At 40.1% G+C, this 22,992-nt stretch overlaps 1 protein-coding gene across 1 annotated transcript in view; it reads right to left on the reverse strand.

The window, feature by feature from the left end:
- Positions 1-1,423: 1,423 nt before the first annotated feature.
- Positions 1,424-22,992, reverse strand: part of LOC137426660 (uncharacterized) — a 48,421-nt gene continuing 26,852 nt past the window's right edge. Inside the window, exons 10-17 of the mRNA XM_078777431.1 lie at positions 21,075-21,383; positions 20,561-20,764; positions 13,341-13,466; positions 13,067-13,237; positions 11,723-11,827; positions 11,497-11,592; positions 11,219-11,353; positions 1,424-1,691 (exon numbers count right to left, since the gene is read on the reverse strand). Of these exons, the coding sequence (XP_078633557.1) occupies positions 1,674-1,691; positions 11,219-11,353; positions 11,497-11,592; positions 11,723-11,827; positions 13,067-13,237; positions 13,341-13,466; positions 20,561-20,764; positions 21,075-21,383 (1,164 nt within the window). The 3' untranslated portion in view covers positions 1,424-1,673. The remainder of the gene's footprint in view (positions 1,692-11,218; positions 11,354-11,496; positions 11,593-11,722; positions 11,828-13,066; positions 13,238-13,340; positions 13,467-20,560; positions 20,765-21,074; positions 21,384-22,992) is intronic.

Below are 22,992 nucleotides of genomic sequence, written 5' to 3' on the forward strand. Positions count from 1 at the left end.
CATCTGTGTGTCTATGTCAACAAGTTGGTGTTGGGTGTTGGGCTAGCGGCTAGGGTGCCGGCTTAGGATCCTAGGATCCTGGGTTTGAATCTCGGTCGATCGCCGAATTAACGCCAGGGGGGTTGACTCAGCCTGTCATCCTTCTGAGGTCGGCTAATTGAGTACCAGTTCATTGGTAATTCCCTGTTTGTCGTTGAAGGCGGCAAAAAGGGTTGGCGTCAGGAAGGGCATCCGGCCGTAAAACATTGCTTCAAAAAAGGGGACCAAAAAAACAACAACTACCACGGTCCCCGAAAAGGCCAACCCCCGCTTTGCGGGGAAAAATGGCCTCTAAACGGTGGTTTTTTTTTTTTTTGTCTATGTCAACAAGAAATGCACACGAAACCGTTACACAGTCCCAAAGTCAGTGTGGTGTGCACTTTCGTCATTCGGCATCATAGGGCCTTACTTCTTTGAGAACGATAACGGAAATGCCGTCGCTGTTACTGCAGCTTGATATACCGATATGGTTTCTAATACCGATATGGTTTCTAACTTCCTCTCCAGAGAATGAAACAGATTTGCAGAAGTGAGCCCAATGCCGTGGTTTCAGCAAGATGGAGCAACCTCCCACACCGCCAGAGTGTCCATGACTACTGTAAGGGCGCTCTTTCCAAAGCATGTCATTTCCAGAAACGGCGATATTCCATGGCCAGCGAGGTCACCCGATTTGACTACATGTGATTATTTATTGTGGTCATATCTAAAGGACAAAGTGGATGTTAACCGTCCACAAACTCTTCATGAATTTAAGGAAAACATCAGACGCGAAATCAATGATATTGACGTGGCCATGTTGCAGAACGTCATGAATAATTGGCGCCCAAGATTGGAGGAATGTGTCTGACGAAATGGTGCACATCTCCCAGGTGTTATTTTCCACAAATAAATGGCATGTTATGGACTTCACTTTCTTGTAAGAATTTGTTTTGAAATACAACTTTTTATTACCTTTACAAGTGTTAAAAATAACCATATTTCGGGCTCACCCTGTATTAAGTTTCCTTTTTGCTGTATCTGTAATCACTAAAACTATTAGGCCCTGTGTCGTCCCTGATAATGTCGGTTGGGTAGAATTTTGGGGCATTCCGAGTGTTTTTTGGATAAACTCTCGGTTGCTTTCATACATTTTCCACATTCTGGATTCTTTCCAAGTACAAGTTTTACCTTCAGTAAGGTTCCTTTAGCGTGGTGCTGTGTACAAATGCATCCGTATGTGCTGAGAACAGGTTACCACTCAAATACAAACGGATCAAAAGGAAAACCAAGCTGGTTGCAGGTTGTGCACGTAAGAGTGAACACATCCTTGTAGGTTGCAAAGAAGGCCGAACTTCTCACCAGAATATTTCTTAAAATCCCAAAAAACTGGAACGTATCACGAAAATGAAGGTTTCACAAACGGTTTATTTTGGAAGCGTGCATCGGCAAGAAGTACGTCCGTCCTGCACGCTTCTGCCTATCTTCCAGAGCAAGTACTAGTGGACCATGAGGTTTCCTCATTAGGTCTTGATGTTTTTCACGCACTCCAGATGTGTACATTGCACCATGGTGCCTTTGTGTCATCATTAAGGGGCTAAGTATTGATATCAATAGCAGGTTGATCAAGGTGAGCAAATGGTTCTCCAATATCTCCATCAATCATCTGCCAGTTTCTGCAAAAAAAAAAAAATGAGAATAAAATGAAAGACATGGAGGTGATACCTGTCCAGGTCAACATTGCTACTCTTTGCCTGCCAAGACTGTGCTGTGATTATAGAGTACAAAAAGAATAACTAGTTAAACTACTGTTTTGGCCTCGATCACCTGATAAATGTGGCATAAAGGTTTATCAATACGGTAGGACAAGATAGGTACAAGGTGATAGAATTCACTTTGAAAAAGTTATCATTCGTCACACCTGCAGTCCGTTACACAATTCTGAACTCAAAAGGAAGTTTATTATGCCTCCGTTGACGAAGTCGCCAGAGGCATTCTGTTTTCTGTTTGTCCGTCCGTGTCTGTCCGTCCGTCCATCCATGTCTGTCCGTCTGTGTCTGTCTGTCCATCCATGTCCGTCCGTCTGGGTCTGTCTGTCCATCCGTGTCCGTCCGTCCATCATAGGTTTTCATTACCGCGATAACTTGAGAACGGCTGCAGGGATCTTAAGCCGCTGTCACACCTTGACGTTTTCGCCAGCGTATGCCGACGTATGAAAAATTTGGCGAATACGCTGGCACACATCGAATACGTTATGGGTAAGTTTTGTATACGTTAAGAGCACGCTGGCATACGTCGTAGTACGCCGAGCACATCGACAAATTTTGTGCATGCACAAAATTTGTCGACGTATGCCAGCGTATGACTCACACCAGCACTCAATTTTGATACGTCGGCATACGCTGGCTAAATCGTCAAGGTGTGACAGGGGCTTTAGTCAAACTTGGTGCAGGTATCTACTATATTCTCAGTTAAATTGTCAGGGGCATAGAAAAGGCCCCTTTGTATAAGGGTATGTGCCATGTGGCAAAGATCAAAGTATAGAAAAGAAGGGACATTCCATAGATTGTATAAAATGCCAAATACAAAATAAGGGGCACTCAAAAAAATCTCGTGTGCATGCTGAACGACCCTTGTGTTCTTAGTAGGAACCAAGTAATGCTCCAGAAAAGTTCATGTAAAGGGTGCCAATTTGATTCATACACCTTCAAGAAGAAGTAAATGTATTTTATTTGCCAGATGTAGGGTGCCCCTTTATAGTTTATATAACCCTTTTATAGTCAGATTCAATGTATAGCCCTTGAGATATGAGTGCCAACACAGTTTGGGCGGACGGACGGACAGATACCAACGTGATTTTGAGCGTTTAAAAAAATAAAACTCAAGAATGCAGAAACAGACGTTGCTGAAATTTGGAACATATTACCTCGATGGACAAAGCATTTACTTCTGAAATTTGGAACATATTACCTCAACGTACAAAACATTTACTTCTGAAATTTGGAACATATTACCTCAATGCACAAAGCATTTCCTTCTGAAATTTGGAACATATTATCTTGATGTACAAAACATTTACTTCTGAAATTTGGAACATATTACCTCGATGTACAAAGCATTTACTTCTGAAATTTGGACCATATTACCTCAATGTACAAAACATTTACTTCTGAAATTTGGACCATATTACCTCGATGTACAAAACATTTACTTCTGAAATTTGGAACATATTACCTCAACGTACAAAGCATTTACTTCTGAAATTTGGAACATATTACCTCAATGCACAAAACATTTACTTCTGAAATTTGGAACATATTACCTCGATGTACAAAACATTTACTTCTGAAATTTGGAACATATTACCTCGATGGACAAAACATTTATTTCTGAAATTTGGAACATATTACTTCAACGTAGAAAGCATTAACTTCTGAAATGTGGAACATATTACCTCAACGTACAAATAATTTACTTCTGAAATTTGGACCATATTACTTCAACGTACAAATCATTTACTTCTGAAATTTGGAACAAATTACCTCAACGTACAAAGCATTTACTTCTGAAACTTGGAACATTTTACCTCAACGTACAAATCATTTACTTCTGAAACTTGGAGCATTTTACCTCAACGTACAAATCATTTACTTCTGAAATTTGGAACATATTACCTCCATGTACAAAACATTTACTTCTGAAATTTGGAACATATTACCTCCATGTACAAAACATTTACTTCTGAAATTTGGAACATATTACCTCCATGTACAAAACATTTACTTCTGAAATTTGAAACATATTACCTCGATGCACAAAACATTTACTTCTGAAATTTGGAACATATTACCTCGATGCACAAATCATTAACTTCTGAAATTTGGAACATATTACCTCGACGTACAAATCATTTACTTCTGAAATTTGGACCATATTACCTCAATGTCCAAAACATTTACTTCTGAAATTTGGACCATATTACCTCAACGTACAAATCATTTACTTCTGAAATTTGGAACAAATTACTTCAACGTATAAAACATTAACTTCTGAAATGTGGAACATATTACCTCAACATACAAAATATTTACTTCTGAAATTTGGAACATTTTACCTCAACGAACACATCATTTACTTCTGAAATTTGGAACATATTACCTAAACGTACAAATCATTTACTTCTGAAATTTGGAACAAATTACCTCAACGTACAAAGCATTTACTTCTGAAACTTGGAACATTTTACTTCAACGTACAAATCATTTACTTCTGAAATTTGGAACATTTTACTTCAACGTACAAAGCATTTACTTCTGAAATTTGGAACATATTACCTCCATGTACAAAACATTTACTTCTGAAACTTGGAACATATTACCTCCATGTACAAAACATTTACTTCTGAAATTTGGAACATATTACCTCGATGTACAAAGCATTTACTTCTGAAATTTGGACCATATTACTTCAACGTGGTAATTCCAAATGTTACGGAACCCAATGTCGGCCTCGGTTCCCCTTAGAGGGGGGATTAATCCCCTCTTCTATAACGGACCGACGTGGTCCCTGACACTGCCCAGCTACCCCCGGAAAGGTAGGTGGCACAGCCCCGCTCGTACCGCGGACAGATGTTAATTGCCGAGCGGTTTTAGCAAACGCGGCACGAACTATTACTCCCCCTTCCCACGCCTCCTCCCCCCGAGCCCTCTCCCTCCCACACATCTCCCTGCTCTCAAATGTTGTGTGCTCTCAAGTGTTGGTGTGCTACCCCTTCTTTCCCCATCTTGTCTTCCGCTCCCTCTTTTTATATATTTTGTTTGTCTGGTTGATTTGTTTGTGAAGTAAATGTCAGCTCTTTCACGAGCCTCGATTCAGTATCCAAAAAAAACAAAACGTACAAAGCATTTACTTCTGAAATTTGGAACATATTACCTCAACGTACAAAACAATTCCTTCTGAAATTTGGAACATACTAGGGCATGCCCGTACTATATCTATATCTAAAATTATATCCCCCCCTCTATTTACATGAAATGGTTTGGTCCATGAAATGTTTTGGTCCATTCGCAACGCCAAAGCGAACGGCGAACGCTTTACATGAAATGGTTTGGTCCATGAAATGTTTTGGTCCATTCGCAACGCCAAAGCGAACGGCGAACGGCTTGCGAGTACAGTGACAATCCCCCCGGGGTTTTAATTAGTTTTAAAACATCGTTTAACGCCAACATAGCGCCAACATAGTTTGCCGACGGGAAATAAATGAATACGCTCTCAAATGTGCCATCCGAGGCAAAGTGTGTTCGCCACGTTCGGCACACGCGATAGCTCGCTGCTCTCTGATTGGTTGAATCGTTTTTTGGACATAGCTCGGTAAGTAATTGTCCGATTAATATGAAACCTTGAAAAGGCACATCCTCGGGTCCCCAGCAATATACCTGGCAAGTTTAAAGTATATCGGACCCGTGGTTGTCGAGAAACAGCGGTCACAGACAAACAAACAAACACACAGAGATTACTGGAATTATAGATAGATTACCTCGACGTACAAAACATTTACTTCTGAAATTTGGAACATATTACCTCAACCTACAAAACATTTCCTTCTGAAATTTGGAACATTTTACCTCAACGTACAAAACATTTACTTCTGAAATTTGGAACATATTACCTCAACGTACAAAACATTTACTTCTGAAATTTGGAACATATTACCTCAACGTACAAAACATTACTTCTGAAATTTGGAACTTATTACCTCAACGTACAAAACATTTCCTTCGGAAATTTGGAACATATTACCTCAACGTACAAATCATTTACTTATGAAATTTGGACCATATTACCTCAACGTACAAAACATTTACTTCTGAAATTTGGAACATATTACCTCAACGTACAAAACATTTACTTCTGAAATTTGGACCATATTACCTCAACGTACAAAACATTTACTTCTGAAATTTGGAACATATTACCTCAACGTACAAAACATTTACTTCTGAAATTTGGAACATATTACCTCAACGTACAAATCATTTACTTATGAAATTTGGAACATTTTACCTCAACGTACAAAACATTTCCTTCTGAAATTTGGAACATATTACCTCAACGTACAAAACATTTCCTTCGGAAATTTGGAACATATTACCTCAACGTACAAATCATTTACTTATGAAATTTGGAACATTTTACCTCAACGTACAAAACATTTCCTTCTGAAATTTGGAACATATTACCTCAACGTACACATCATTTACTTCTGAAATTTGGAACATTTTACCTCAACGTACAAATCATTTACTTCTGGAATTTGGAACATTTTACCTCAACCTACACATCATTTACTTCTGAAATTTTGAACATTTTACCTCAACGTACACATCATTTACTTCTGAAATTTTGAACATTTTACCTCAACGTACACATCATTTACTTCTGAAATTTGGACCATATTACCTCAACGTACAAATCATTTACTTCTGAAATTTGGACCATATTACCTCAACGTACAAAGCATTTACTTCTGAAATTTGGACCATATTACCTCAACGTACAAATCATTTACTTCTGAAATTTGGAACATAATACCTCAACGTACAAAACATTTACTTCTGAAATTTGGACCATATTACCTCAACGTACAAATCATTTACTTCTGAAATTTGGAACATATTACCTCAACGTACACATCATTTACTTCTGAAATTTGGACCATATTACCTCAACGTACAAATCATTTACTTCTGAAATTTGGACCATATTACCTCAACGTACAACTCATTTACTTCTGAAATTTGGACCATATTACCTCAACGTACAACTCATTTACTTCTGAAATTTGGACCATATTACCTCAACGTACACATCATTTACTTCTAAAATTTGGACCATATTACCTCAACGTACAAATCATTTACTTCTGAAATTTGGACCATATTACCTCAACGTACAAATCATTGACTTCTGAAATTTGGAACATATTACCTCAACGTACAAAACATTTACTTCTGAAATTTGGACCATATTACCTCAACGTACAAATCATTTACTTCTGAAATTTGGAACATTTTACCTCAACGTACAAATCATTTACTTCTGAAATTTGGAACATATTACCTCAACGTACACATCATTTACTTCGCTTTGCGCTTCCCTTTGATACGAGAGCCGTTGGTCTGTGTGTCACCATCTTTCTTAGAGATGGCTCAACGGATCTTCGTCAAACTTTCAGAGGTTCATCAGTGAGTGTCTGGGTGTGTTTTAGCCAAAAAAAAAATTGAAAAAAAAAAAGTTCATTCCGTTTGGATTTTTTTTTAATCTCTCTATAGTGCCGAAGCCTTTTTGATTAATGACAGTTATATACAAGTACACATTCGCATCAATAAATACAAAACAATCACCAGACATTTGAACACAAATAATAATACAATTCCGGAAACGGTCGAAGTTGGTGGTAAGGCTCTGGTCCCAGTTAGTTGCTCTGATCCGTGAACACTGGTCGTAGTCAACGTGTGGCCCTGAATGGATTTCTCTCATCTCGCCTTCCTGTTCTGGCTGGAGTTCCCCAAGGTAGTGTTCTGGGCCCTGTGCTTTTTCTGGTCTTCATCAATGATCTCTCTGACTCTCTGGAAAATCCTCTCTATCTCTTTGCTGATGACTCCACTCTCTGCCGCTCCATTCCTCATCCCTCAGATCGGCAGTCTGCAGCCTCCTCACTCTCTGCAGACCTCGACAAAATCACAGACTGGGAAAACAAGTGGAACATGTCTTTCAATCCTGACAAATCTCACACTCTTACTATGTCTCTCTGAAAAGACCGACTGGACAACCCTCCCATCTACTTTCTCAACAATCCTCTCCAAGAAGTTCTGTCACTCAAGCTTTTGGGTCTCACTATCTGCCATGATCTTTCTTGTGAAAACCACATTTCCAAGCTGGCCTCCAAAGCCAGTCGCCGACTGGGCATCCTCCATCGTGCGAAGTCCTTCCTTGGTACACCTGAGCTCCTCACCACATACAAGGCTTTCATCCACAGCTCAATGGAATACTGTTCCCCCCTCTGGGCCGGTCGGTGCTCCTGCCTCACACCTAGCTCGGCTTCACGCTGTTGAAACCAAAGCTTTCAAAATCATTGGAATCTCCCGCGATGAAGCTACCTCCAAGGGCCTTTCACTCTCTCACCGCAGGCAGGTTGGTGGTCTTTCTGTCTTCTACCGACTCCTCTCCGGCCTTGCCCCCCCAGCTCTGTCTGTGCTCTGTCCCCCAAATAATCCTGCAGGTCGCACATCCCTCTTCTGGTGAAACTGCCAAAATCGAGACTCGCTGTTCACCTTCACTCTTTCATTCCTCTTTACTCCCACCTCTGGAACAAACTCCCTCACTCCCTTCAATCCCACTCCTCCCTCCAGGTCTTTAAAACAACTGTTCACCACCATCTCTTATCTTCCCCCATCCAAAACTTTGATCTTTTCTACCCCCGTTAAAACACCATTATCCGTTGCGTGCTGAGACTATCATTCCGTTGATTACGTCACAGAGATGACGTCCTGATTACGGAGATTTTCTGGAATTTTTACGAGTGGTACAACTCTTCCGAGCATGAATTCAATTAGTTTATAACCTCCGCAAACAAAGGTGGATCCAGGTAATGTTTTCACTGCTATTTGTTTGTTACTGAACAGGATATCTCAAAAGGTTTTGGACAAATTGGTGGATGGAACCTGGTGACAAAACTTGGTGGATGAGTTGGGTGAGTGAAACGAACAAGGTGATTAGACTTTGGTTAAGGTCTGGTCCAGATCCGGCCTTTGAATGGCATACAAAACACAAATGTTCACCTGGAGGAGGTATGCACTCTCGTGAGTGTCGTTGTCGTGGATTATGTTGTTTTTTTTCCCCCAACAGTTTTGTAATGAACTCCAGAGCATAATCAGACTGCTCAGAAATTTTTATTTTCTCTCAAATGGATTGACCTTTCATTTATTCTGTTGAGACAAAGTTCGAATCAATAATAACAGGAAAGAATATGAATAAATATCTTCAATATTGTCGTGTTCCTAGGGATTAAAATCCTCCAACGAAACGGATAGCCGAACGAGCTTACACTCTGAGGTGTTCATTCAAAAAATGACGGTGTTCTTTACACACGAGGGAAAGGAGAATGACGAACTTACCTTTACGGGTCCCACCGGACGTACTCGAACCTGCGAAAATCAACTCAAACCGACACGGATTTAAAATGTACAAAAATACCGGCTTTATTGAAGAAATTCTGGTAATAGAATAACACCTGGCAAAACTAAGATTCCTAAATGGGACATCCCCAACAGACCCGTATACACACAAAGGGAACAATAAAAGTGAAAAGAAATGTGTGTGTATTTTCTTTTAGGTACTTAGCTCTGAATGTCTCCTGAATCCTTGTAATGTAACCTCGGTAATCGTCAAATCCCCGCGTCCTTGGCGGGAACAGCACATGCCTCCGTGCACCATTCGCTCGCGGGAAATGCATGCCTCGGTCCGCAGTCCGTGCGCAGGAAACCGCAGGCCTCGGTCGGCAGTTCGCTCCTCCTCACAATCATGATGACGATGTCGGAACACGACTGTTCACCACCAAACCTCACAGCCAAGAGCTCGTAAACTTTGACCGTTCGTTGAGACTGTCCCACCGCAAGAGCTTATCAGCGACCATTCACCTCCAGATCCAGAAGTCGAGAGAGAAAATGTTCGCTCTCCACCTCCTTTGTACTCGAGGCTTTGACGTCATCCGATGCCACCCGTGCCTGCTCCAACCAGCGAGTCCCTCTCTTCGTTGCTCGACAAATCTCACCAATCACTGCTCTCCGGGGTGTGGCCTTACGGGCCTGCTTGCTTGATGTTATCACCCATCGGTGGTATCATCGTTGGTGCTCAAAGTCCTGTTTCCTGTTAGCTTTCACTCAGTGTCTTTTTAATGCGCTATTGCCTGGCTTTGTGTGTGTGCTGCATTGTCATAAGGAACAGAGGAAAAATAACAGAGGCCATTTACATACAGGGGATTCATTTACCCATAATCCCTAGCTAATTAGCATAACCCCACCCCTCTCATGGGGACACTTATACACTTACACGACATACGGTCTACCGGATCCCTAATTATGTACATGGGGTTCTTCTTCTTCATCGTGACATACGGAGCATGGTAATCCATACAATTCTACCTGGACTAAGGTAATTATTGCCTACCCCCAACAAATATGACAATATTATCAAAAATAGTTTGAAATCATGGCACGATAAAGCTTAGCGTAGATTTAAGTAGACTCAGACGTTTGTACCCTCCTGTACGTGTGACATGTCTGTAAGGATTTGTACCCTACAGTACATGTGATGTGTCTGTCAGGATATAATGCCAATGGTGGGTCCACAATGGACACTGAGACAAAAGCACTTGGAAATTGATGCTTGACCTCTGATGCCTTTGGCTATTATGCTGACAGGAATAGTAAGTGAATGCTCAACGTACCTGTGAGCTCGGTGTAACTAGAGCTTACTGCTGATGCCATAACAAACGATCATAGGTCGGGTCTTAGTCTGCATCCACTCAACCTGGCTTATATATGTAGCTATGCTCAGCTCCGTATGTACACCTGAACTAACTCTGAGCATGTCGTCTAGGAAGAGTTCCAGCAGTCTATAGGTATGTGAACCATTAGGCCCAGTGGACCACTCATGGTTGGAACCATCAGGCCCAGTGGACCACTCATGGTTGGAACCATCAGGCCCAGTGGACCACTCATGGTTGGAACCATCAGGCCCAGTGGACCACTCATGGTTGGAACCATCAGGCCCAGTGGACAACTCATGTTTAGAACCATCAGCCCCAGTGGACCACTCATGGTTGGAACCATCAGGCCCAGTGGACCACTCATGGTTGGAACCATCAGGCCCAGTGGACCACTCATGGTTGGAACCATCAGGCCCAGTGGACCACTCATGGTTGGAACCATCAGGCCCAGTGGACCACTCATGGTTGGAACCATCAGGCCCAGTGGACCACTCATAGTTGGAACCATCAGGCCCAGTGGACCACTCATGGTTGGAACCATCAGGACCAGTGGACCACTCATGGTTGGAACCATCAGGCCCAGTGGACCACTCATGGTTGAAGTGAATTGGTGGGAATGCGAGTTGTACACAGATGCAGAAGTACAGGTCTTGCCTTGCTGGAAGTGTCTCTAGAGCGGGCCCGGAGTTTGTGTGCTGTTGACTCCGCTATATCGGCCCTCTCCTCGGCCTCCTCCATCTCGTGCTGAAGTTTACGGTTCTTCGACACATGCTGGTTCACCAACCCTTCCTGGATAACAAAGGCAACATGGGAGGTTAGCATTTGGATTTTGGTCAAGAGGTGACGTAAGACGTTGAGCAGATGTGTGGAAAAGGGAAAGTTTGGAAGTGAAAAGATGAAAGTTGGAGCTTGACAAAGAAAGGAGTGCTCACCGCATCTTCTGCCTGTCGCTTGTAAGATTTCACCTTCAGTTGTAGTTTCTCCACAAGGTCCTGCAGCCTGATTGAGTTCTTATGTTCTTCTTCAGCCTGAAAGGTACCAGGTAATGGAATATAAATGCAATCCCGGTTAAACCACTATCAACAAATTGGGAATGTTGTACCCGCAGGAGCTTACACGAAGGGTATCGTTCTATCGGGTACTCTCGGGTGCACACACCTGGTACGTGACTTCTTTAAGTCTGCGCTCCATCTTGCGGGTCGCCTTGGTGGTTTCAACCGCCCGTTTCTGTTCAATCTCCAGCTCCCCCTCGACCTCTTTTATCTGCAAAGTTGAAGCACTCAGCCCATGATTTAAGACGTTCCATTTGTCCAAAACTTTTCTGAAGACCTTCTTCACCTTCACTTACCTCCAAACCCTGGAACTCTGTGAAAGAACTTGCAGGTAGGTCTCCATACCTGCTCTTTCCATTTTATCATCACGTTTTTCACAAATCTCGAGCTATTTCTGACATAGATTAGTAAATGCTGCTTCGTCTGCTTGTCTCCATTTACATTTCAAAACTTTAACAACCAATAAGCAAGTTTCACCAAACTAGACACAAATTTTCCTTGGCTAGGTATCTCAGGTTTGTCCGAGTCATCCCTTTGATGTGGGTCACAGTGGGTACACAATGTCTAACGCAGCCATTTTGACCGTTACATGAATACTGAACCAGGGATTATGGTCAAAATTGGTGATCAACTTCATTACCCGTTCACAATGAACATTTATTAAATCATTCTCAAAATATCATTTTTAGGTCATAAACCTTTTGTGACGTCACAGAGCACTGAAACGAGCAGTACCAGCTGATCTACTTGGCCAATAAGCTTGTTTTTCACCTTTAACACTTAGGTTTCATAATATCTTGGTTTTTAGATGTCGAACAGAAATAATAATAATTAATTGTAATTAATAGTCATAATAGTAATAAATAAAATAGTAATAAATAATAAATATAAAATATAAATCTTACTATAATTCACCAAATGTCCGTCCGTCTGTTCCCAGGTACCGCAAAAACGGCTGAACCGATCTCAACAAAATTTTGGGAGGGTAATCCTGGGACCCCCTGGAGTAAAATAGGCTATATTGTTTTTCCAATTTCCTGGCTATATTGCCACATTTCCTGGCCACATAGGCTATATTGTTTTTCCAATTTCCAATTTTTCCAATTTTCCAGTTTTTGGTCCAAACACGATGGAATAATATTTACCGATATGAACAGCGATGTGGCTTTTATTGAAATTCTACAAATACTGTCTAGATTTTGATGATTTGCGTGTGATATGATTTAACGGATGTTTATATAAATCGTTTAAAATAAAAAAGCCTTCAATTTCTGATATTTTGCCTTTTCATTTGGGCCTCCCAATTGAAGCCCCGCCCATAGGGCGGGTACCGTTGCTCGTAAATATAATATAATAAATAATAAATAAATAATATAATAAATAATAAATTAATAGCAATAATAATAATAATAATTAATAGTGGAACAGAAATGATGAAAGTTTTGCTCACACGTTTCTCCATCTTCTGCAGTTCTTTCCGGCCTCCTTTGAGGGCCATCTGCTCCGCCTCGTCCAGCTTTTGTTGCAGCTCTTTCACTCTTTGTTCGGTGTTCCTCTTCATGCGTTCCAGGTGTGCAGCTGCATATTGCTCCTTCTTTAACTCCTCGGCCATCATGGCGGCCTGGAGCGGGACGCGGACACGGAGCGTTTTCGTGAAATCGTGGAGGACTCGGAGATGCGAATCGGATGGAAAAGCTTGTTTGAGGAAGCGGGGAATTTCTTACGTCGATGATCGCTTTCTTTGCCTTTTCTTCCGCAGTCCGACATTCCTGCAAAGCCTCTTCCACCTCGGCCTGCACCTGAGCCACGTCGACCTCCAATTTCTTGCGCTGGTTGATGAGACTCATGTTCTGCATTTAATGGGAAGACAATAGTGTTAGTTTTTAAGGGATTTGTGGGTTTCTTTGTGAATACAAGGAAGAGCAGAACAAGAGCGACATGGGACAAGATGTGCCAAGTGGGGCAGAGAGGAAACACGTGCAGGAGAACACACACATGTACACAAGTGCGGCAGAGAGGAAACACGTGCATGAGAACACACACATGTACACAAGTGGGGCAGCGAGGAAAAAGTGCATGAGAACACACACATGTACACAAGTGAGGCAGCGAGGAAAAAAGTGCATGAGAACACACACGTGTACCAAGTGGGGCAGAGAGGAAACATGTGCAGGAGAACACACACGTGTACCATGTGGAGCAGAGAGGAAACACGTGCGGGAGAACACACACATGTACCCAAGTGGAGCAGAGAGGAAACACGTGCATGAGAACACACACGTGTACCAAGTGGGGCAGAGAGGAAACACGTGCATGAGAACACACACGTGTACCTCTCCAAGAAGTTCTGTCGCTCAAGCTTTTGGGTCTCACTATCTGCCATGATCTTTCCTGGGAAAACCACATTTCCAAGCTGGCCTCCAAAGCCAGTCGCCGACTGGGCATCCTCCGTCGTGCGAAGTCCTTCCTTGGCACACCTGAGCTCCTCACCACATACAAGGCTTTCATCCGCAGCTCAATGGAATAATGTTCCCCCCGAATGGCCGCTGCTCCTGCCTCACACCTAGCTCGGCTTCACGCTGTTGAAACGAAAGCTTTCAGAATCATTGGAATCTCCTGTGATGAAGTTAACTCCGAGGGCCTTTCACTCACTCACCGCAGGCAGGTTGGTGGTCTTTCTGTCTTCTTCCGACTCCTCTCTGGCCTTGCTCCTCAGCTCTCTCTGTGCTCTGTCCCCCAAATATTCCTACAGGTCGCACAAGATCTGCCAGCAACCCTCTTATGGTTAAACTGCCAAAATCAAGACTCTCTGCTCACCTTCACTCCTTCATTCCCCTTTTCTCCCACCTCTGGAACAAACTCCCCCAATCCCTTCAATCCCACTCCACCCTCCAGGTCTTTAAAACAGCTGTTCACCACCATCTCTTATCTTCCCCCATCCAAAACCTTGATCTTTTCTACCCCCACTAATTCACCCAAGATACACTTTTTTTTGAAATTCCAACTTCTTTCCTGGAAGTCCTTGCAGTGTTCATATCTTTTATACCTCTCCCACCTCCCCCAAAGCCCTCTCCCTCCCACGGATCTCTCGATGTCCCTGCTCTCAAATGTTGTGTTTGTGTCCTTCCCCCTCTCTCCCCATCTTGTCTACCGCTCCCCTTATTTTGTGTTTTATGTGTCGGTTTGACTGTTTGTGTGATTAATGTTATCTCTTTCACGAGTCTCGATCTTGTATACAAAAAAAAAAAAAAAGTGGGGCAGAGAGGAAACACGTGCATGAGGACACACACACATGTACCCAAGTGGGGCAGAGAGGAAACACGCCAATGAGAACACACACATGTACCAAGTGGGGCAGAGAGGAAACATGTGCATGAGAACACACACATGTACCCAATTGGGGCAGAGAGGAAACACGTGCATGAGAACACACACATGTACCAAGTGGGGCAGAGAGGAAACATGTGCATGAGAACACACACATGCACCCAAGTGGGGCAGAGAAGAAACACGTGCATGAGAACATACACATGTACCAAGTGGGGCAGAGAGGAAACACGTGCATGAGAACACACACATGTACCCAAGTGGGGCGGAGAGGAAACACGTGCATGAGAACACACACATGTACCAAGTGGGGCAGAGAGGAAACACGTGCATGAGAACACACACATGTACCCAAGTGGGGCAGAGAGGAAACACATGCATGAGAACACACACATGTACCCAAGTGGGGCAGAGAGGAAACACGTGCATGAGAACACACACATGTACCAAGTGGGGCAGAGAGGAAACACGTGCAGGAGAACATACACACATGTACCAAGTGGGGCAGAGAGGAAACACGTGCATGAGATCACACACATGTACCAAGTGGGGCAGAGAGGAAACATGTGCATGAGAACACACACATGTACCAAGTGGGGGCAGAGAGGAAACATGTGCATGAGAACACACACATGTACACAAGTGGGGCAGAGAGGAAACATGTGCATGAGAACACACACGTGTACCCAAGTGGTGCAGAGAGGAAACACGTGCATAAGAACACACACACATGTACCCAAGTGGGGCAGAGAGGAAACACGTGCATGAGACACACACATGTACCAAGTGGTGCACAGAATAAACACGTGCATGAGACACACACATGTACCAAGTGGGGCACAGAAGAAACACGTGCATGAGACACACACATGTACCACGGATCAGTGTATGAGTTGCAAGCAGTGGTGTCGGGAGGGGGTTCAGGAGGGTTCAGGGGGGGTCGCTGCCTCGGGGCTCGGTCCATTGAGGGGCCCGAGCTCCTCCTGTAATGTTTTTTTAAACAGTAAAGTGAAACCCCTCATCAGTTCATCCTCGTTTACTCATCGTTACATTTAAACCCAGAAGCTGATTTTGCTTTCTTGCCGGAAACAAAACATTTACCGCTGTTAACGTTACAGTTTCAAAGTTTACATTAAATGGTTATTAAACAGAAATGTGCGTTACAAACAAATGTGTTTTTATCCTCTTTGTCCCAAATTTTTTTTCCAGCTTCTCACATTTTTTTCCCCAATCTTATGGAGAAATAGTGTTCAACAGTCGAGGGTGCGAATTGACTCAATCGGTCCAAACGTCCCGCTATCTCCTTTATTTTCCGATCAAACAGATAAATAAAAGTGAACATTTGTTTTTAAAAAGTGTTTTTGTTTTTCATTAATGAAAGTTCCTTAAAAAGTTATAAAGGAGAGAAAGGGTGCGGTGAGGACCCCGAGGTTGTTTACCTCGGGGCCCGTGCTGCCTCTCCACGTTACTGGTTGCAGGTGAAAGGTGGACATTATCTCAGTGGATAAAAACAGTTTTGATGTATAGAAATGGGAGAGACTTCAAGGTCTCCCAAAAAATTCTGAAGTCTAGAAGACCCACGAATGGAGCTTGCACATGTATTAGTGACTTTAATACAGAAAGGACAAACCACCATAGAACTGTAATGGTAAAGTAAACTAGAGCGACGTCCATGGAGCGAAGCCATCGCAAACCCTGAACCTTCCCACCAAAAGCAAAGTTGAAAGAGGGAAAACATTTCCACCTGGAGTGACCCAATATCAAATTTTGAGTTATAAATTTTTATCCCCCATTTTCACCCCTTTGACCCCAAGTCCCTGGGGGCATAAACGAGGGTTCAAATCCAAAAAATCGTTATCATATCTTATGTTAATTTAATACCACTATAATAATACCGTTATCCCATGAGTGTACATTTAAAAGTTTCATTTAAAAGTTGCATTTAAAAGTTGCATTTAAAAGTTTCATTTAAAAGTTTCATTTAAAAGTTGCATTTAAAAGTTTCATTTAAAAGTTTCATTTAAAAGTTTCATTTAAAAGATTCATTTAAAAGTTTCATTTAAAAGTTTCACTAAAAAGATTCATTTAAAATTTTCATTTAAAAGTTTCATTTAAAAGTTTCATTAAAAAGTTTCATTTAAAAGTTTCATTAAAAAGATTCATTTAAAAGTTTCATTTGAAAGTTTCATTTAAAAGTTTCATGTAAAAGTTTCATTTAAAAGTTTCATTAAAAAGATTCATTAAAAAGTTTCATTAAAAAGTTTCATTTAAAAGTTTCATTAAAAAGATTCATTTAAAAGTTTCATTAAAAAGTTTCATTTGAAAGTTTCATTAAAAAGATTCATTTAAAAGTTTCATTAAAAAGATTCATTTAAAAGTTTCATTTAAAAGTTTCTTTTAAAAGTTTCATTAAAAAGTTCCATTTAAAAGTTTCATTAAAAAGTTTTATTTAAAAGTTTCATGAAAAAGTTTCATTTAAAGTTTCATTCAAAAGTTTCATTGAAAAGTTTCATTGAAAAGTTGCATTTAAAAGTTTCATTTAAAAGTTTCATTTAAAAGTTTCATTGAAAAGTTGCATTTAAAAGTTGCATTTAAAAGTTTCATTTAAAAGTTTCATTTAAAAGTTTCATTTAAAAGTTTCATTTAAAAGTTTCATTTAAAAGTTGCATTTAAAAGTTGCATTTAAAAGTTTCATTTAAAAGTTTCATTTAAAAGTTTCATTTAAAAGTTGCATTTAAAAGTTGCATTTAAAAGTTTCATTGAAAAGTTGCATTTAAAAGTTTCATTTAAAAGTTGCATTTAAAAGTTGCATTTAAAAGTTTCATTTAAAAGTTGCATTTAAAAGTTTCATTTAAAAGTTTCACTAAAAAGATTCATTTAAAAGTTTCATTTAAAAGTTTCATTTAAAAGTTTCATTTAAAAGTTTCATTAAAAAGTTTCATTTAAAAGTTTCATTAAAAAGATTCATTTGAAAGTTTCATTGAAAAGTTTCATTGAAAAGTTGCATTTAAAAGCTTCATTTAAAAGTTTCATTTAAAAGTTTCATTTAAAAGTTTCATTTAAAAGTTTCATTTAAAAGATTCATTTAAAAGTTTCATTTAAAAGTTTCACTAAAAAGATTCATTTAAAAGTTTCATTTAAAAGTTTCATTTAAAAGTTTCATTTAAAAGTTTCATTAAAAAGTTTCATTTAAAAGTTTCATTAAAAAGATTCATTTAAAAGTTTCATTTAAAAGTTTCATTTAAAAGTTTCATTTAAAAGTTTCATTTAAAAGTTTCATTTAAAAGTTTCATTTAAAAGTTTCACTTAAAAGTTTCATTTAAAAGTTTCATTTGAAAGTTTCATTTAAAAGTTTCATGTAAAAGTTTCATTTAAAAGTTTCATAAAAAAGATTCATTAAAAAGTTTCATAAAAAAGATTCATTTAAAAGTTTCATTAAAAAGTTTCATTTGAAAGTTTCATTAAAAAGATTCATTTAAAAGTTTCATTAAAAAGATTCATTTAAAAGTTTCATTTAAAAGTTTCTTTTAAAAGTTTCTTTTAAAAGTTTCATTAAAAAGTTCCATTTAAAAGTTTCATTAAAAAGTTTCATTTAAAAGTTTCATGAAAAAGTTTCATTTAAAAGTTTCATTCAAAAGTTTCATTGAAAAGTTGCATTTAAAAGTTTCATTTAAAAGTTTCATTGAAAAGTTGCATTTAAAAGTTGCATTTAAAAGTTTCATTTAAAAGTTTCATTTAAAAGTTTCATTTAAAAGTTTCATTTAAAAGCTTCATTTAAAAGTTTCATTTAAAAGTTTCATTTAAAAGTTTCATGTAAAAGTTTCATTTAAAAGTTTCATTAAAAAGATTCATTAAAAAGTTTCATAAAAAAGATTCATTTAAAAGTTTCATTAAAAAGTTTCATTTGAAAGTTTCATTAAAAAGATTCATTTAAAAGTTTCATTTAAAAGTTTCATTGAAAAGTTTCATTTAAAAGTTGCATTTAAAAGTTTCATTAAAAAGTTCCATTTAAAAGTTTCATTAAAAAGTTTCATTTAAAAGTTTCATGAAAAAGTTTCATTTAAAAGTTTCATTCAAAAGTTTCATTGAAAAGTTGCATTTAAAAGTTGCATTTAAAAGTTTCATTGAAAAGTTGCATTTAAAAGTTGCATTTAAAAGTTTCATTTAAAAGTTGCATTTAAAAGTTTCATTGAAAAGTTTCATTTAAAAGCTTCATTTAAAAGTTTCATTTAAAAGTTTCATTTAAAAGTTTCATTTAAAATTTCATTTAAAAGTTTCATTTAAAAGTTTCATTTAAAAGTTTCATTTAAAAGTTTCATTTAAAAGTTTCATTTAAAAGTTTCATTTAAAAGTTTCATTTAAAAGTTTCATTTAAAAGTTTCATTTAAAAGTTGCATTTAAAAGTTGCATTTAAAAGTTTCATTTAAAAGTTTCATTTAAAAGTTTCATTTAAAAGTTTCATTTAAAAGTTTCATTTAAAAGTTTCATTTAAAAGTTTCATTTAAAAGTTTCATTTAAAAGTTTCATTTAAAAGTTTCATTTAAAAGTTTCATTTAAAAGTTTCATTTAAAAGTTTCATTTAAAAGTTTCATTTAAAAGTTTCATTTAAAAGTTTCATTTAAAAGTTTCATTTTAAAATTTCATTTAAAAGTTTCATTTAAAAGTTTCATTGAAAAGTTTCATTGAAAAGATTCATTTAAAAGTTTCATTTAAAGCCTGAAATTGCATTTTTTTTGTACTTGACCTTTTGATCCTGTTCCAGGGGGTGGGGCCACAAATGCTACTGCTGTTGCACCTTCTTGCCAGGTGATGATCATTACTATGAGGTTTGATGAATTTCTGCCAAACCGTTTAGGATGAGATACCTTGACGGACGGACAGACGGTGTCGATTGCAACATCCCCCGTTTTTTTCACAAAGCGTGGGGATAACAAGGTAACGGTGGGATTTGGGGTACCTTAGTGTACTGCAGGAAGACTGTTCAGTTAATGTCAAGATTCATTTTGTAAAGGTAGTTGATTTTGTCAAGGAGCTAAGAACTTCATCAGTTATTCATTAAATTTCCTCTTCCGGAGGTTCAAAGGGCACCAGAGTGTGCAGGAACTGATCACCTGAGTGTGCAGGAGCTGGGCACCTGAGTGTGCAGGAGCTGGGCACCTGAGTGTGAGGGAACTGAGCACTTGAGTGTGCAGGAACTGAGCACCTGAGTGTACAGGAGATGGGTACCTGAGTGTGCAGGCACTGAACACCTGAGTGTGCATGAGCTGGGAACCTGAGTGTGTAGGAGCTGGGCACCTGAGTGTGTGGGAACTGAGCATCTGAGTGTGCAGGAACTGAGCACATGAGTGTACAGGAGATGGGTACCTGAGTGTGCAGGCACTGAACACCTGAGTGTGCAGGAGCTGGGCACCTGAGTGTGTAGGAGCTGGGCACCTGAGTGTGTGGGAACTGAGCACCTGAGTTTACCGGAGATGGGAACCTGAGTGTGCAGGCACTGGGCACCTGAGTGTGTGGGAACTGAGCACCTGAGTGTACCGGAGATGGGCACCTGAGTGTGCAGGCACTGGGCACCTGAGTGTGTGGGAACTGAGCACCTGAGTGTACCGGAGATGGGCACCTGAGTGTGCAGGAGCTGGGCACGCTCGCTCGTCTCGATGAGTTCTTGTTCTGCAGCACGTCTCGCCTTATCCACCTGCTCCAAAGTGGCTCGTATCTCGTCCAGCTCTCCTTGCATCAAGGTGACCCGTCTCTCGGAGAGGCACGCAGCCTCTCTTGCCTCCTCCTCACCATGCTGGGCGGCTTCCAGCTCCATATGCAGGTCCTGTTAGCGTTAATAGAGCAATACAATGCGTGACATACTGACGGACGGACGCTTCTCCAGTTTACTAATAGAACATTGATACGTTATCCTATGTAATCATCCAGTTTACTAATAGAACATTGATATGTTATCCCATGTAATCCTCCAGTTTACTAATAGGACATAGATACGTTATCCCATGTAATCATGCAGTTTACTAATAGAACATAGATATGTTATCCCATGTAATCATGCAGTTTACTAATAGAACATAGATACGTTATCCCATGTAATCATCCAGTTTACGAATAGAACATTGATACGAATGTACCTTGAGTGCACACTGTGAGACCCGCAGCTGTTTCTGAGCCTCAGCGGCCTGGTGGGTGGTGTGGGACAACCGAACCTCCATGTCGTTTAGATCACTTTCCATCTTCTTCTTGAGGCGCAGGGCTTCGGCTCGACTTCTTGTCTCTGCGTCCAGGTGTGTCTGCATGTCTGCGCATACCCGCTCGTGCGAGCGCCGGAGCTGCTCCATCTCCTCGTTTTTCTCTGCTATGCTGCGTTCGGTTTCCGTGCGCACTTGGCCAATCTCTAGTTGTAAACGCAGGCTCCGGCCTTCCTCAAGCTCCAAGGAAGCCTTTGGTGTGGATGTGGAATGTGGATTGGACTATATGTCAGTATCACTGGTACAGCTTTTATCCTCCATACTTTATAGGGTCACCATCATCATTGTCTTAACCTTTACCTGGATTGTCTCCACGAGAAACCATTCAGCAATACACAATGGACTACGTGTTCTCCATAAAGATGGTCCTGCTCTACATGGACGATGTGTGCACTTTTTTTTTTGTATACAAGATCGAGGCTCGTGAAAGAGCTAACGTCAATCACACAAAAAGACAAACCGACACATAAAACACAAAAATAAGGGGAGCGGTAGACAAGATGGGGAGAGAGGGGGAAGGACACAAACACAACTTGAAACTTCTTACCTGAAACCGCTAAAGGGATTGCTACCAAACTTGGCACAAATGATATTTGTTCTGTTGTGACTAAAGTTTGTTCACGGCATTAAAAAATTTGGTGTCTCAGGGATTTACCAGGGATCAAAGTGGATCCAGGTTTGACCCCCCAAAATAGGAATTTGCTTTTTCCTCTGAAACTACAAACAATATTTCGATGAAACTTGACCACAACCTTCATCACCCGTGATGTACCGAAGATTGTTCACGGCACTAAGAAAATCGAAGTCTAAGGGGGAGTACGGGGGTCAAAGTGGGTCCAGGTTTGATCCCCCAAAATAGGTATTTGCTTTGTTCTCTGAAACTACACATGCAATTTCGATTAAACTTAAACTTTACCACAACCTTCCTCACCCATGATATACCAATGTTTTTTCAAGGCATTAGAAAAATTTGGGTCTGAGGAGGTTGAAGGTGGTGAGGGGAGTTGCCCCCCAAAATAGGTATTTTTTTGTTTGTTTGTTTAAAGTTTTTGGATTATGTCAGTATGATTCTGCATGCTGCCCTGTGTTCTAGCAACCATTGAAATTGGTTTAAAATACCTTTAGTCAGTGCAGTATACTCTTTAGTCTACCAGGTGAGCACCAGGGGTATTGCCTCTATGTTTGTACACACGATTGAGCAATCTTGTATGAAACCTCAAAATGACTCCTCTTCCCTACAAGGACCGAAGCCCCTTGCATGTGGTCCCAACCTGTATCAGTCAAATTTAAATCCCCCATAATCAGTATTTTAATGAAAGATCAAGGGTAATGGAAGAGCAAGGTGACAGAGGGTAAAAAAGGCAACAAACTGACACTGGGGCAACAGTTGGAGACAAGTAGCGGCATCGAACGACCAGGAAAAGAGCGAAGGAGGGTAAGAAGCATGGTAACCTGCAGACATTCTCTCCCAAATTGAATGTAGAGTATATAATTTATCACCTGCTATAAGGCATCACGAGAAGAGTAAAGAAGTCAGTGTTATTATTTATAGGAGTAGAAGGTCCTGCTTTGAGATGGTCCAACTCTATATGGACTGTGTGTGCTCTCTGAGATGGTCCTGCTCTATATGGACTGTGTGTGCTCTTTGAGATGGTCCTGCTCTACATGGACTGTGTGTGCTCCATAAAGATGGTCCTACTCTATATGGACTGTGTGTGCTCTCCAGAGAACGTCCTGCTCTATATGGACTGTGTGTGCTCTTTGAGATGGTCCTGCTCTATACGGACTAAGTGTTCTCTAT

Source organism: Myxine glutinosa, chromosome 5 (assembly GCF_964187855.1).
Source record: "Myxine glutinosa chromosome 5, kmMyxGlut1.1, whole genome shotgun sequence".
NCBI lineage: Eukaryota > Metazoa > Chordata > Myxini > Myxiniformes > Myxinidae > Myxine > Myxine glutinosa.